The sequence below is a fragment of the Oxyura jamaicensis genome, chromosome 1 (assembly GCF_011077185.1).
Source record: "Oxyura jamaicensis isolate SHBP4307 breed ruddy duck chromosome 1, BPBGC_Ojam_1.0, whole genome shotgun sequence".
Lineage (NCBI taxonomy): Eukaryota > Metazoa > Chordata > Aves > Anseriformes > Anatidae > Oxyura > Oxyura jamaicensis.
The window spans coordinates 186,744,472-186,760,041 of NC_048893.1; the positions used below are offsets into that span (position 1 = coordinate 186,744,472).

Sequence of the window (15,570 nt, forward strand, 5' to 3'; positions counted from 1 at the left end):
AGGCCGCCCTCGGGGCTGAGGCTGAGGCGTAGGGGCCCCGGCGGACGGGGCAGGGGGACGCGGGGACACAGGGGGGGACGCACGGGGATCTCCGTGGCACTACGGGTGGCCAGAGCCCCCGCCGCTCGCTCCATGTCAGTGGAAAGGCTGGGAGAGGGGACCAGGAGGCGGCCGCCCGTTTTGGTGGAAATGCGCCAAAAGGAGAGGTGGCAAGGACCTCATGGCAAGGTCCCATGGGGGAAGAGGGGCTCTCACTAGGAAAAACAAGAAATCACTTTAAATTTTGTAGTATTTTAGTAGTAGTATGTAGTATTTTGCGTATTAGGCTTACTGCCTATAGGTGAGCATGGTAACATACAGGAGAAAAAAAGATAAATGTGTAAGAAAGCCATACCTTATTTACCTTACATACCTTTACATTTTACATGTACCTTTACATACCTTTTTGCCCCGCTTACTGTAACCACATGTGCAAGTACCAGTGTGTTAACGAAACTGCCCAGGAATCAGTTTCTTAGGGAATACACATCACCCAGATGAAACTTGGGGGCTTTTCGTGTGAAAGCATACTTGCATTGTAAAAACACCCCTGCGGGATGTATCATCGCAACTGTGCAAACAGCAAACGATTTGAATAAATAAATATAGTGAAGGAAAATACAATCGAGTCTTTTATTCATAGTTTTGCACGTGCTCACTTTCCAAGGTAACTAGTTATGCATCCAGTGCCCATGCAAAGACTTAACAGATGTAGAACCTCGTCAGTTTTCTAAATTAAAGAGTCTTCCTAGCTCTTAAGAAACCCGTATCTTAGCTCTTATCAAATAGAAAGTGTAGAACAACACTTTTTCTTTGTATTATTCACTGAAAAGAGCCAGTAGCTTACTTGAAAACTAGGATTCATAGCATCTCAGGAACACAAGACTCGGGATATCTTCTTAGCAACCTCCTGTACTTAGGCAGTATCAAGGGAATATGCTCCATCCTTGGCAGGTGTTTGCTAAAGTCTCAAGAAAAATCTATAAAAGAGATTCCACTGTTTTCCTTAGCGACGCCTTACAATGCTTCTTTCTCCTAACAAATACTAGGGAGCATGTCCTGTTTGCACTGCAGCACCCTACCTGTAGTAGCTGAGGAATCTGCTGCTTCTGAACATTTTCAATGGTTGGATAAACAAGTGTAGAATCTGTTCTGTACACACTCGATCCTGCCTCAGTGCAAGTAATTGTCTTATTACTTACTACCTACACTTCCTCTGATCACAGTATACCAAAGAGTGATTCTATGCAGCTCCTGAATTTAGAAGAGGTAACGTGTTCATTTAAGCACCTGTGAAAAGCACATTAAATGAAGAAGTTTACATGTTTGGTCTGGTATAAAGTAATACTAATCAGGTAGCTTTTCCTCAGGATAAAACCAGAATACAGAGCAACAGCAGACAAAAAGAGAGAACTCATACCTGCTGACAAAACTGACTTATGTATGCACAAATTGAAATATGACTAATAAGAAAAACAATGCAGGAGAAAAACAACAGTTCTGCTGTTTGCATTTCAAGGCACACTGTAGGAATCACAAAACCATCCAACTCAAAACACTGATATGTTGTGAAGATGTTTATTAGGTCTTTACTGATCACATTCTTGTATCTGTCAAAACATATTCTGCAGTATTTAACTAAATTACTATATTGCACTTCACTTACAGTGCCACTGAAGAAGAATAAAAGATTTTAGAATAGAAATATGAAAGATGCAAAAGTACTAAGAATATGCAATAAACTGGAAAAAAACGTCAAATTATGAAATATGGAGGTATTTTTAATAGTCACAGGTAAGTAAAATACTACATATGTCAAGTCAACTTACTAACTGTAAGATCCTTTAATTTTGTCTGTGTGAGAATTATTCAAGAATAATATGCAATCAAATATCCTCAATTTAAACATTTTATGTAAAATCACAAGAAAAGCTATTTCATTATTATCTTAAACAACTACAAAGGTTTAAATATTTTAAGTAGAAAGAAAACTGATGTTATTTAAAGGTGATACCCAGTATCTTCTTCGTGGCAGAATCCCAGTCTTTCCCAAGTTCAAGTCGATAGGAAATAGCGGGAAATTGTCTGTCAACTTTTCTTACCCACTCTATTGCTTTCTTGATCAACTCAAAACTCCAGTGAACACCACTATATGTAGAAATGAAACTTTATTATAATTAAATATTGTAATCTTGTAAATCCGCCAAAAAAAAAGAGCAAGAAAGTCATTTCTTCTGTGATTATTTGAAAGAGAAAATTGTCTATAGTACAATGACCCAGCCTGTGTAAAATATCACCTGACACAGGAAACTACATCATCATCTCCTCTGCCCCATCTTTTTGGAATATTCCATATGAGTCATATGTGCATCCATAACCGTTACTTGCATTCATTGGCACTGTTCCTATCACCACAGTAAAGTACTATGCATTTCATAATGGCAAACTTGTTTCCTTTGTAAATTCACGTTAGAATTCTTTCACTTTTGTGGTCTATCCAAACTGCTTTCCCCCAGCAGTCGGTATAATTTTGTTTGTATTTCACACCAGAGTAGCCCAAAGTATACAACCATTTTTCCCTCTGACAGGAAGTTTCAAGAGAGGGAGGAAGTCTCCTCAGGGCTTTCCTGGCTGTTTCTTTATCCTGTCCTACATTCCCTGTAAAGAACGAATGGTATACACTTCCCGTTTGGGCCTCACAATCTGTGGCTTGGGCAATCCAGATTCACCAGAGGCCTACTCCTTCATGCATCTTTTACAACTTTTGCTTTTCCTGTATAACAAAAAACTTCCCAGCTGACAATTGTTCGCTTCACCCCCAACAGAAGGGAATTTCCAGATGCAGGGACCCGTCTTTGAAAGATAACAGAGCACTGGGACATACAGAAGTGAGGGGGCTTTGTCAGAATGAGCCAGCATCAGCATTCCCCAGGGCTGATGGAAAAAGTGGAAGTTGTGCTGTGATCACGTGCCCTAATGATTTCAAAAGCATTGCATTTTACAGTGTTTGCTTGTGAAGAACACCAACCCATAAATAAAATGCTAAAAAAGGATGAAAACCAAGAGGAACAAGCTACATGAATGAAAAGCCTGAAAAGGCCAAAGTCCTGAAAAGGTTGAGATGGTAGAATCTCCATCCTTAAAGATATTTAAAATCAACTGGGCAAGTTTCTGAACAACTTACCCAACATCTGAGTTGGCTCAGATTTCTCAATTTTTGTATCACATTTTGCAAATCACTCTCTCCTCCATCTATCCTTTTGAAGCAGTCATGTGTCACCAATATCATTAGTACTTCCCATTCCCTTTTCTACAGCCATATCCTGTAGCATAGCCATTTATTCTCTATAATGAGATTAATCTTACATACGTTGAGAAGGTTTACATTACTACATTAAATTATAAGATTTTTTTTTAAAAGCATACCTTGAAGTGGTTAAATTATCCAGTTTCATCAGCGATTTGAAAACTATCCCATTCAGTTCCTTTGTGCAGCGTATGAACTGAAGCACAAGAAGAGTAGCAATCAACTGCAGTAGCTTTTCTTTTCCATTTGAGCCTAAGGAAGAAGAAAAGGGAAATCATTTAAGTGAATTCTTGATAGCAGAAAAGGTACTTCCTACGAAGTTTTAACTTAAAAAATTTAAAGACCTGATGCTACTTAATTGTATCACCATACAATCAGTACTATGAAAAGTATTCACATCAGTGACCTGGCAAACATGCTCCTGGCTTCCAAACTTACGTCTGTTAATGCTTTTTTAGGATTTCTGCAGTTTGTGTTTGCTTGGGTTCTAATCAACTTTGATTTTAATGCATGGGAATGGGAATGTGTAAGAATGGGAAAAACATAAGAGTTTTGTCCCTTGATGAAGCATTGCATTCTCTAATAATTTAGAAACAATGAATTGCCTTTTTTTTTTTTCCCCAAGTTTTCTGGTCTGCTGCCAGCAGTGAGCACCAACTGACAGAATCAAACAGCAGACAAAGTGTGCATAGACAGAACACATACTGAATGCATAGACAGAAGACAGAATGCATAGACAGAAGCATGTGGGGAAAAGAATTGTAGAAATATTATTTGTATTATCTGAAATGTGAAAAGCAGAAGTGGTCTCAGTCTCTCTCCTAGGAGAGACTTTCCTCCCCCACCCCCTCCTTTTTTTTAAAAAAAACTAGATATTAATACAGCAGATACAATAGCTGAGATAAAAGAACCTCTATTGCTATTCCAGCTATTTCACATCCTCCACTTATTTCTCCAGGAGATGTACTTAGCATTCAGGACACTATATTGTGAGAGACATTGAGAAGAAAAATTATTATTAAAATCAGATGCCTTTGAAAACTCTAAGTTAAGAGACCAACTTAAATTCTGAGTGCATCTTATTGAAAGTTCCACTAGAAATACAGAGTAATAACATTTAAAGATAGAAAATGTCTTTCAGTGCACTGCTTTTTTAATAACAGAAAAAGTATTTACCAAGTGACTGAATGCCTTTTCTGATAAGGAAATGATTAATTAAATAATCAACATCAAATTTCAAGATTTTTCCCAACTGTGGACTGAGATTCCAAGAGCCATTCTATGGAATAAACAAAGATATGGATAAGTGAGAGATTCATGACACTGAAAATGTATTTGACAAGAACAAACTAAAACATAGGATAATTATTTAAAACTATTTTTAAAAGCTTACACAAAAACCAAACTGAAATCCATGTGATCCATTTAGTTGATTCAAATACTAAACTCCAAACCCTTTGATAAACCATCAAATATTTGTAATTGATGTGGAATGTTGTAGTTAGGTTATAAAAAAAACCTCAAACAATAAGAAGAAAGAAATTTTGAATTGACTTGCACAATGACAACATTAACCTCATCAACTTTAATTTTCCAAAAGAATTTGTTTGAAATAAAGGTGCTCAAAAATAAGCATTTGTCTTACCCAGAGGAAACAAAAAAGGATCTCTCTCCTCTGAAGGGAATGCAAAGTCTCTATAAACTTAGTTTGCTATTCATGTTGTTAAATACAGTATTAACATGACCAATCCTATTTTATCTGACTTTCCCTGCCAAAAACTAGAGAACTTTGATTAAAACTGACAGTTTGCTACTCTCAGATAAGATGGAAGATGGGCTTTCAAAAGGATTTTCAACTACTTATTCTTCAATGTTAAATACTTTCAAAACTTTTATCTATCAAAACTTTTAATAATTTTAAAACTTTTAACTTGTAGCTTTGTCATAGATAGCTATAACTGTAGACACAAATTCATAACAATTTACAGATTCATATAAGTTAGAAGACAGTACATGTTTTTAAATCATCTAAAAAATAAGATTCTGTTAGATCACTAAACTTAATTAGTTTAAAAAACAGTAAGAAACCTTTTCTTTTTATAATTCAGCAATTGGCAATTCTGCTCAAAAAGAAAAGCAATCTTGAAGCTGTCTTTGAGAGTTAGCTCCCGTAAGAGTCAATCACAAATCTATTCCCCATTATATCCCCATGTGTGGCATATGGTAATGGTTCAATGTTTAAAAATAATTTGATAAAAGTGACCTATCAAAAATATAGGAAAAATAGGCATATCTTTTTGACACATCAGCTATACTTTCCTACTTTCCTTTTCCTACTTTTGCATACAAATTGACATACTGGATCTAGTGTACCAGGTATACTCCCAGACAAAGGGAATTCAGCAAAGCACCAGGCTGAATGGACGATCTCTGCTGATAAACAACAGGAGTCTCCACTGAGGGAATACCTCGGTGGCTTCTTCATTTGGATCATGTAGCACTACTGAAGACCTCTTTTCTGTTTATTACGTACAGATATTGGTTGTGTGGCCTACAATCTTATTGTTGATTGCCACCTCACCACCTCAATTGGCTCACCAACTGGTGATGGGTTAGGTGAAGCAGTGGACTTCTCCAAGCACAAGGATCATACCTAAGCAAGGCAAAACATTACTTGCAAAACATTACTTGACCCCTGCTTGCAGAATTCTTGGACAACATTGTTTAATTCAGCTTGTCTTTAATTCACCAGCCACTCAGCTGGTCTGACTGTCCTGGAGAAGTTCCTCCTGCACTCTATGTAATCCTCTAAGCCCCACCTACTTTTTATTTTCTTGCATAATGTGCATTATTTGCATCTACTTCTTCAACCTGTCTCCCCATACGTGTTTTTATACATGTCCCAGGAAGTCTCCAAACAGATGGAGGCTCTAAAATGGAGGTGTATCACTACCCGTCGGCCCTGATTTTACACTGTCCCTGAGGCACCCATTGCAGAGTTGCCCATGAGAGCAATACAACATAGCATGACTTTGAGGTCATGACATACTTTTTATGATCAGTTCAAAAAGTAAAGAAAGCAAATACATTTATAAAATGCTTATCTCAGGACAGGACTGAAGTAAAAATGCTTTTTCCTTCTACATGTATTTTCTTTTTAAGTAATGCACAAATAGACTATGGGTACTGTACCTGATTTTGGAGCTCAAAAATTTCTTTCAAGTTTATAGAAGTCAGCTCAATTCTCCGTTGAATCTTTTCTTTCTCTATTGCTGCAAAACTCTTTGGTTGTTCCTGAAAAGGATAATATTCACTAAGAATCTTATTCTACCACCATTATTCATGCAGCTACTACATCATGGTAATAACTAATTTCCTTTAAAAGTTTTAAAAGGAACTTCTTTTTAAAAGAAACTTCTTTTTCAGATTGAAACTGGAAGATTTTAGGTTCATTCTCTCTGACTTAGAAAAGCATTTGCAATTCCAGAGTTAGTGAGGCCTTTTTTCTCCATTTAAAAGTTGTCTCTTAGAGTAGTAAGGAACAAGTGGCAGAATTCAGTAAGATTTATCACTTTAAACAAGAACAATGAAAAGTAATCAAACAAAAAGAATGCTTTCTGTATCTCGGGTTCAGATTTCTTGAATTGGAAAGCAATTTCATTACCACCCTTACCATGTTCTTTTTGGGCTGTACAGCAATGAACCTTAAAACAGAAACGTTAAGACAGCTTTCCTTAGCTAAATGCAGCTTAGATTTCAACATGACATTTGTAGCATCCTGTATGTAAAAGACCCCCAGTTGAAGACTTACCAAAACCTTAGTGCCCTCAGTAAATGCTTCAGATGCTGTAGCACCATGTTGACCTACTACTTTTTTCTTACACGTTCGCCATGGCATTGCTGCTTTGCTATCACATTGGAAAATGGGACATTTGGGAATAACTTGTTTCTGAACATTTGTTTTGTCAGAAAATATCGTGTTTATAGGAGGAGGTGAACCAAACATTCCTGAATGTTGTATCTGAGCAACACAAGAAGAATAAGCAGGTTTCATGCCTCCCGCCAGTCTTTCAAGAGACCCGGGACGAGCAGGTGCAGGAACACTCATACGAACACCAAATTTTGGAAGTGCAGGGGTCTGAAGTGATTTTTTTTCAGTCAGATAAGCTCCTCCTAGCTCAGCTGCTGAACCAAATGTGAAACTGTTGCAATAATCCAGCACACGAAAGCCATGTGGTGAAGATGATGTTGCTCCTGAAGATTCCTCCTTTGTGATGCCATTATCAAAATTCAAATTTGATTTGAGACTGCATGTGTTACTTTGAATTTCAGAAAAAAATCCAAAGCCCTGTGCTTTGACATTTTGTGAGGTGCTCTCTTGAATAACAGGAAGTTCTTCAGATTGAAATTGGAAGCTTTCAGTTTCACCTCTGTCACTGAAGAAATAATCTGACCAAGCATCAGTTACTCCTGGGGAACATGCCTGTTAGTAAAAATGACAAGGAAACAAAATAATTCCAGAACTACTAAGACATTTTCCTCTTTTTAATCAATCTGTTATTTCTTCTTATGTTGTGCACAGTATCAGTATATTGTCATTCTTATGTTCAAAATGAAGGTAATATATCAGTTAAACTAAATTTTTCTTACCCTATTCAACCTTACACTGGTCCAATTCAGAGTCAAACTTAACAAAGTACGAGTGGAGATTGTTTTACATTATTAAGATAAAAACGATGAATATCCAAGAGATGATTTGGAGCCAAGGAAGTTCCACTGCACCATATTGTTTTATATACACAGAAGATAGATCTTTGTAAAACTGAACTGTGGATCCTGCTTGTGCTGACTCAAGCTGGGAAGTTCACATGATGCATACCAATTCTGGTACACGTACCAGGTGAGGTCTAGTCATTGCTGCATACAACTTAGTGGGCCTGCCACCACTCACCAATGTAGACTTCTAAGTGTTCTGCTACCTAGGAGTTCTTGGTTCAAAGGATCAAAAAAAATGGCTTTATGAGTTGACCCAAGTTATAGTACCCACATAGCCTGAGACAACTCTAAATAGTCCACATTCTTATTATATTACAGACTACAGGTTAAGATGATGTTCCTCAGGTGTTTTAAATGCACATCATGGTCACACACAACATAATTTAATAGACAAATAATGATTTATTTGAGTCCCCAACAAAATTTGGAGATGTAAAGCTTCAACCTACTAAGACTTTGTGGGCTAAAAGAATTATACATGCTAGCTAATTTCTGAAGTCAAGAACTACCATAACCAGCAAACATCCTATTTGACTAGTTCAATATTCTCATAAGAACACACTAGTATAGATAAAGCCCTGAATTGAAGAAGTGTTAGTTTCTGCTGGAAGGTAGTAGAAGCTTGTAATATCATATTTTCTTTCAAAATTTCACATTTTTTAAAATGTACTTTATTTTTGGGACAATGAAATTCCACACAGTACTTGTCTGGAGTTAATGACTTTCAAAATAATTAAAAATAGACTTTATTTCATTAACAATTACTGTGTTTTATCACATAAAATACAGCAGCACAGCTGGATAATAAATGAGAAATGTCAGCAATAAAAACATATATTAAGTATAGTTACCCGGGAAAATCCGTCTGAAAATACAATTTCAGATTCCATTGGCTTTTGGTCCCAGTCCATGTACGGTAAAATATCTACATCTTCTTGTGCTATAATTTCCAGAACGTTTGGAACATCAGCAGGACAAATTTCATTAGCATCCTAAAATAAAACTCATCACAGTTATAAACCTGAAAGCTCTCTTCAATTTTTAATTCTTAGTTGTGATAGATGTTGTAACAGACAATTCTGTCATAACAGAGAGTGCATTTTTTTCTTTCTGAGTTTGAAATGTGTTGAAAACAGAAAAAGCAGATAATACAGTACATTAAAAATACTCAGTGTGTACCAATAAGGAGTAAATGTAACATCACAGATATTCAGGACGTAGATGTATTTATTGTAACTTCAGGATGAGATGAATCAAGCTCTAGAAATATCTATTTATTTCAGATGACAATACGAAGTCAAACATGACCGATTTATCACTAAATGTACATACACGCATATGGTCAGATGAATTCTCATTCTTTGTGCACCATCTACTACTTACTCCAGCTGATACCCTATTGCTTATCATGATACCGCTTTCCATTTGAAAATTCTTTTTACAGACTTTTGAACTTCAAAATTGTCATTTGTATGTATTTGTTTCCATTTGCTGCAAAGTTTTGTTCTTTCCACCACTGTTCTAATGCTGGAAACAAACAAATTTTTCCATAGTTTACTGCAGTATTAGGAGAGAATTTTTTCAAGTTTTGGTTTCCTTCTAACTTCTACCTGATACAGACTGTCCCAGAATGACCTTTGCCAATCCAAACCTATTACTTAAAGAGTATTTTCATCTGGACTTTTCCTTTGGCCCATTTGGCTTCCACAGCACTAGCACAAATTACAAACCCTTGTAGCAAATCACAACAGGAAAATACTGTTTTAGGTCTGATTGTAAGGTAAGGACAAGCAATATATGAAATGGAAAACAAAAATAACTGCTGTATTACAGAAGAAACCAAAATCATTTCAAAAATCATAGTTCTAGCTCTATTTTAAAATAATAAACATTGTTTATTGTAAAGGAAGACTGGTTTTGATATGTGCAAGGTTACAGAATTTAGAGTCTTTTCAGAGACTCTAGTGAGAACAAGATATATGTAGAAAACATACCCTCTTCTCAACTGCAACGAAGCTTGTAAACTGGGTTATAATTGAGTTCTCCAAGCTGAGATGAATAATCTTGTTTTTCAAGATTTGTTTCTTCATCTAGATTGTTAAGTATTAACAAATGAAAGAGGTAGAAAAAATATAATCAGGTAAAAGAAGCAGAAATGTCAAAACTGAATATATAAACACACCTATGCACTCTAAATAGTGACATATAAAAGGAAGGGCTCAGGTGAATGTACTGGCCTAACTCTCTTCTCCTCCTAACTTTTTCTACTTCCTCACTTAACTTTGCATGGAGAAATGTAGTTATACACTTCTTTTGGTTCTGTACTTCCTCTTGTGTAAGAGAAAGCTGTATCTTATTTAGGATTAGTTTGAAGCCCCAGGTAAGCCAAGATGACAAAGTGATAAGTTTTTAAGTAGCTAAAACTTAAATCTGTTTCATCAGATCATTAAATCTGTCTATCTGTAAAACCGAAGTCATTATCTTTCTGCTTTGGCAGGGGGCTTGGACCTGACGATCTCTTGAGGTCCCTTCCAACCCCTACAATTCTTGATTCTGTGATCTTCCACCCTGTCCCATACAGAAGCTAAGAATCTTGGCTGGACTAGTATGTTTTGATCTTCTAGGAACAAAAATGTTATATGCCAGGGAAAGAAGAACCACCAATGACCTGCAATGACAATGTGTACATTAGGAAAAACATGTACATGTTATGCCAATATTCTCATAATGGGGAAGAACACATGACGATCCCAAGATTCTTCATAATTGCATTTAGGAGGAAAATGTATTCCTATATGGTGACCTTAACCTTAAAATGACACTGGAACTTCAACCTTAAAGTTATGTTTAACAAAGCAAAAAAAAACTCTATTCAGTTTAAATGTTTGCTATTTGTCATTTTAAATATATACTTTTTGCTTTTAGATTATCAAACCTCATGTTCTGTTTCATTCTCATGAAGAATCCCATCTTCATAGTCTCTAATAAAAGCTCTTGCTGTGAGTTTGTGTAGCACCTAGAAAGAAATTAAAGGTGGTGATAAAAAAAAATAGATTAAAAAAAATCCTTTTATTTATGAGATCTGGGCAGCTAGCTTCCATATTTACACAGAATCCAATTTTCTAAGGGTCAAACTAATCTTTCATTTAAAAGCAATCATAACCTGCACCTAAGGTACATTTTTATTTCACTTAATTTTAGCAAACTGAAAGATACCCAGGTCTTTACGTGTTGCACACATTCTCACTGGAGTAAAGAATGAGAAAAAACAAAGAAATGGATGAACAGAAAAACCACCAGGCAATCCATCCCATCTTGAAACAGCTAACTAAAACAAGCAGGAAGCTTCCCTCTTCTGGAGGAGCACATTTCCCTACAGTGACGGTAAATAGAGCCCAGACAACTTCCTCACTTTAAGTAAGAATATCTACATAGCTGAAGTTAGGTAAATTAGTCCTGTTCATAAAAATACAGAAGGTGGGGGAAAATTAAATTGAATCTAGAGTGTTTAACTTTGAACAATTCATTAGGTCTATAAAAATCAAGTCATTTTTGACCTGAGGGTTTATATGCAGAAAAAATGAATACTGAAATCTATTAACTAGAAATTGCTTTTTAAAATGGAACCAGTCTTTCATGGGAAAGAAACATACTTTTAGTCTGCTCAATATGCTAAAGCTAACATAGAGAGGGGGCACTCTCTCTGTGTGGCAAAGTTTTGCTGTATTCCAGTTCCAATTGCTCAAACATTCCCACTGAGTCATTTTTGGAACAAGACAGTAGATGCTGGAGAAAGGCACTACTGAGAAACACCTCATAAGCCAGTATATAATTTTTGTGCTAAGGTGAATTGACAAAAGAAATGGGTAAGAATTCTCAGAGTTCATCTAAAGCAGCAATAATTAACAATTTGCTTCTAATTTTGGCCCTTTTAAAACTCATGTTACCATTTCAGTTTACACCTTTCTAAGCCCTATTTTTTTAGCTACATCTGGAACTCGTAGTATAGGATTTTTTTATTTTTTATTTTTTAAAAAAGCATTGATTCTTTATGGCAAGCAAATACATTGCTTCTGCTTGCCAGTTTCATTTGTCTGTAGAAGGGCATATCCATGGAAACCAACTGTCCTTAGACTACAACCCACAATAGTAGCTTTCAAAGTGGATTACACTAAATAAGGAACAAAGTCATTTCTATTTGAAAACAAATCAGCTCCTTCATGGGGAAAGGGTGAGAGTCATATCAGAATTATTACTGAAGGATGACTATTCTGTTGATTTTTCAAGTGTAGACACCTCTTACATTTAATAAACGGTTCTTTTCAGCTTATTTTCCTTTTCAACACCAGTGCAGAGCTTTCCTCTATATAAATACTCTTAAGTTACTTGGTTACTGAAGCAGCTAAAAGGCTAGTAACACTTTAATATCTACAAGTTTCTAAAATGAAAGACTGATGACAAGATTCTCACATAGTAACAATTTACAACTTGAAAGAGAATGCTGCAGCAGCACCTGAAGAAGAAGAGCAAATGCAGGGGCAAAGCTAGATCCCAAAGAAGTTGTCAGAATAAGCAGCAGCACTTCCTGTTCTGAGAAGTCCAAGTTTTGTGCAAGAAAGCACAGAGTCTGTTAAAACGTCAGAAGCAAAAATAATAGTGCAAGAACTGAAACCAGGGTTTTAATTCATTCAAAAGAGCCCAAAGCAGCATGTTACTGTTTAAAGCAGCTTCTCTCACTATATGTGCATGTAACGTTGGCCAAACTCACTGTTCCTGTTGTCTTCTGTAATTCAGTAGTTGACACCACAGTTTGTAGTTCTTTGTCATTTATTATTGCTCTTAAGGTGGCCTAAAAAGAGAAAAAAAATAAAAAAGGTTTTTTTCTCTGTCTTGTACTGTGATACTTGCACACATGCATGCTGTTCCGTGTTCCGAATGCAACTCAAATCTGTAACTCTCTGCATGTCTGTGTTTAAAAACATTTCCCCTTACAACAAGGGGACACTCGCAAATAAAGAAATCCTGTATTTATTAAAGTATAATGCCATGAACATTGAATAAGGTAACCTTTTCCTCTCTACTTCTTATTAGGGAGACTAATAATGGCATTTAAATAGTAACTTAATTATATTTAGCAATGAAAATGAAGCTAAGTGTATGCTGCATAAAGGATATATGATATAAAATTAATATAATAAAATACAATAGGACCTTTGCAATCTTTTTACATTTGAATTTCTATCCAGTATTAAGTGTATATCCCAGTCTTTACCTGAGTACAGTGAGGGACAAATCCGTAGACAAGAAGCCTCTCATTGGTAAATAAAGACTGTATTTGAGCAGGAGCCTGCATTGGCTCTGGTTCATTTATATTAAACTGTTGCCATTTAATAGAAACAGAACTGCATCCTGGAGAAAATATTCTGGACACCTGGCGCTGTATCTGTGTAAAGATAGGAAACAAATTAGCTCTGTTTCCTTCTAGGCTTTTAAGAGAAAACACAATCTCTCAATACAAAAATAATAATAATTAAAACAAACAAACAAACAAACAACAACAAAAATCCAACACCCATACTCCCCATGTAAATGGACCTAATTTCCTTTTTTTTTTTTTTTTTCTTTCTAATACAACTAAAGCCACATACTTCTAAAATTTTTGCCACATACTAGTACAAATGAGTCAAAGGATAATCGCTCAGCTGTTATTGTACCAGCTCTGGGAATAATGAGACTGCTTTTAAGTGAAAGATGAGATTTGAGAGTAAAGTTTCTATTCAACAGGGTTGCCAAACAGGCTAAGGAATATGGCCTGCTAGAAACAGCGTCTCCTGTGTGTGAGCTCTGAGATGTGTGAACAGTTCAGCAGATCTCCGTGGTCTGCTCAGGATAATTTTGCACCCTTCAAACAACAGCCAGAATAGCCAGAGGACAGATCTTCATTCTTGCCCTCAGACAAAAACATGCCAGCTATTAGCCGTGCTGGAGCCCCTTCTCTACTATCACTGTGTCAGGAGGGACCAGATTCAAGGCACAGCGTAGAGCTGTAGGCAGGTAACTACTGGGAAACCCAGAAGCGCTGCACATGGGGCCCTACGTTGCCTGAAACTTCCAGAGGCACCAACAGACCAAAGTTACAGAATGAAGCTGCTGCAGGCCTTGTAGATGGCCTGTGACATCTAGGATGGAAGCAAAACTCCCTAAATGGTTTTCCATTCAGGGAGAATTATTTGCATAGTTTGACACTTCATAAACTTTTTCCAAGTTAGTGTTATTGCAATCACCAATAAATACAGATCTCTCTCAAAAAGAATAGAAAAACTAAAATAAGTCTTGGTTTCCTTGGTTTATTTTACACATTAAGTGACCCATCTGAAGGAGAAGGTGGGGCAACTGCAGTGATAAATTCCCTGTTTATCAAAGAACCGGGGGAGCTCCGCAGCTCCCGTATCCCTTCTTATCCCGTGTTCCTGCTGAAAATAAGGCATGCACCTGAAAGATAATCAGCATCAGATATTGATAGGTCAGGCAACAATCACAGATCGAGTATATTCAGGATTCATAAGTGTACCTTTGTCTCCCAGTTATACTTTGATTTCGGGTCAAAATATTCAAATGCTCCAGCACCATACTGGGACAAAGATCTCAGCATGTGTCGATTTGCTGTGGAACTAATAACATAAAAAATTCTTCATGTAATTATTGAATTAAATCATTAAGTCAACTGATACCATTTCTACATCTGATACCATTTCTAAATATCTTGGTTTTAATTAGTAGTGCAAGGCTTGTGAATTTGATTTTTTTTTAAATTCCATCCCTTTCTCAGGGTATAGACCAACTGAAAGCAACTTAGGCAATTAAAATGATGCTGTATTACAGATTTCCCAATAACATTTGAGCAAATTACATGCCTTATGAGTTTTTACGTGTCCTAGTGCAGGGCTCTGAAGAGAAATTAACTTATGTCCCAACACCACTAAGGCTGATCAAAATGATGCTAATCTTAAAGTAATTAACCTCAGTCTCAGCAGAGCTATTTAGTACGGGCACAGTCATCTTACAGGGAATGTCACTTTCTAGACAATATGGATATAACCAACATAACACTTATTATCCTGATAGAACAGCAGGCTAATGGTCTGACTACTATGAAGCTATCATAGGTATACAGACAAATGAGAGCTTCTAGAGGGTTACAGGAGAACAATTAAGCAGATGAGAATTCTCATGGGAGAGAAACAGCACGCTCTCCCTCAAATCTTTGTCAGACAATAGCAGATTCACTCCTCAACAGGACCATAGCAGTGTCTTAGAGAAATCTTGTGAATCCTCACCAAATCCCTTCCAGGCAAAATTAAACAGTACAATTGTATTTTATAACAAGAACACAAACAACTTGAACTTAAAAAGGTTCACTGCCCCTTTAAAAGTCTTTTTGCAGATTT

At 36.4% G+C, this 15,570-nt stretch overlaps 1 protein-coding gene across 3 annotated transcripts in view; it reads right to left on the minus strand.

The window, feature by feature from the left end:
• Window positions 1-1,601: 1,601 nt before the first annotated feature.
• Window positions 1,602-15,570, minus strand: part of PARP4 (poly(ADP-ribose) polymerase family member 4) — a 48,906-nt gene continuing 34,937 nt past the window's right edge. For all 3 annotated transcript variants that reach the window (XM_035326697.1, XM_035326679.1, XM_035326688.1), the window contains 11 exons: window positions 14,694-14,793; window positions 13,395-13,565; window positions 12,891-12,971; window positions 11,058-11,138; window positions 10,117-10,212; window positions 8,974-9,114; window positions 7,158-7,829; window positions 6,539-6,640; window positions 4,523-4,625; window positions 3,466-3,598; window positions 1,602-2,187 (listed from right to left, as the gene is read on the minus strand). In XM_035326697.1, coding sequence (XP_035182588.1) covers window positions 2,037-2,187; window positions 3,466-3,598; window positions 4,523-4,625; window positions 6,539-6,640; window positions 7,158-7,829; window positions 8,974-9,114; window positions 10,117-10,212; window positions 11,058-11,138; window positions 12,891-12,971; window positions 13,395-13,565; window positions 14,694-14,793 — 1,831 coding nt within the window. In that variant the 3' untranslated portion in view covers window positions 1,602-2,036. The remainder of the gene's footprint in view (window positions 2,188-3,465; window positions 3,599-4,522; window positions 4,626-6,538; window positions 6,641-7,157; window positions 7,830-8,973; window positions 9,115-10,116; window positions 10,213-11,057; window positions 11,139-12,890; window positions 12,972-13,394; window positions 13,566-14,693; window positions 14,794-15,570) is intronic.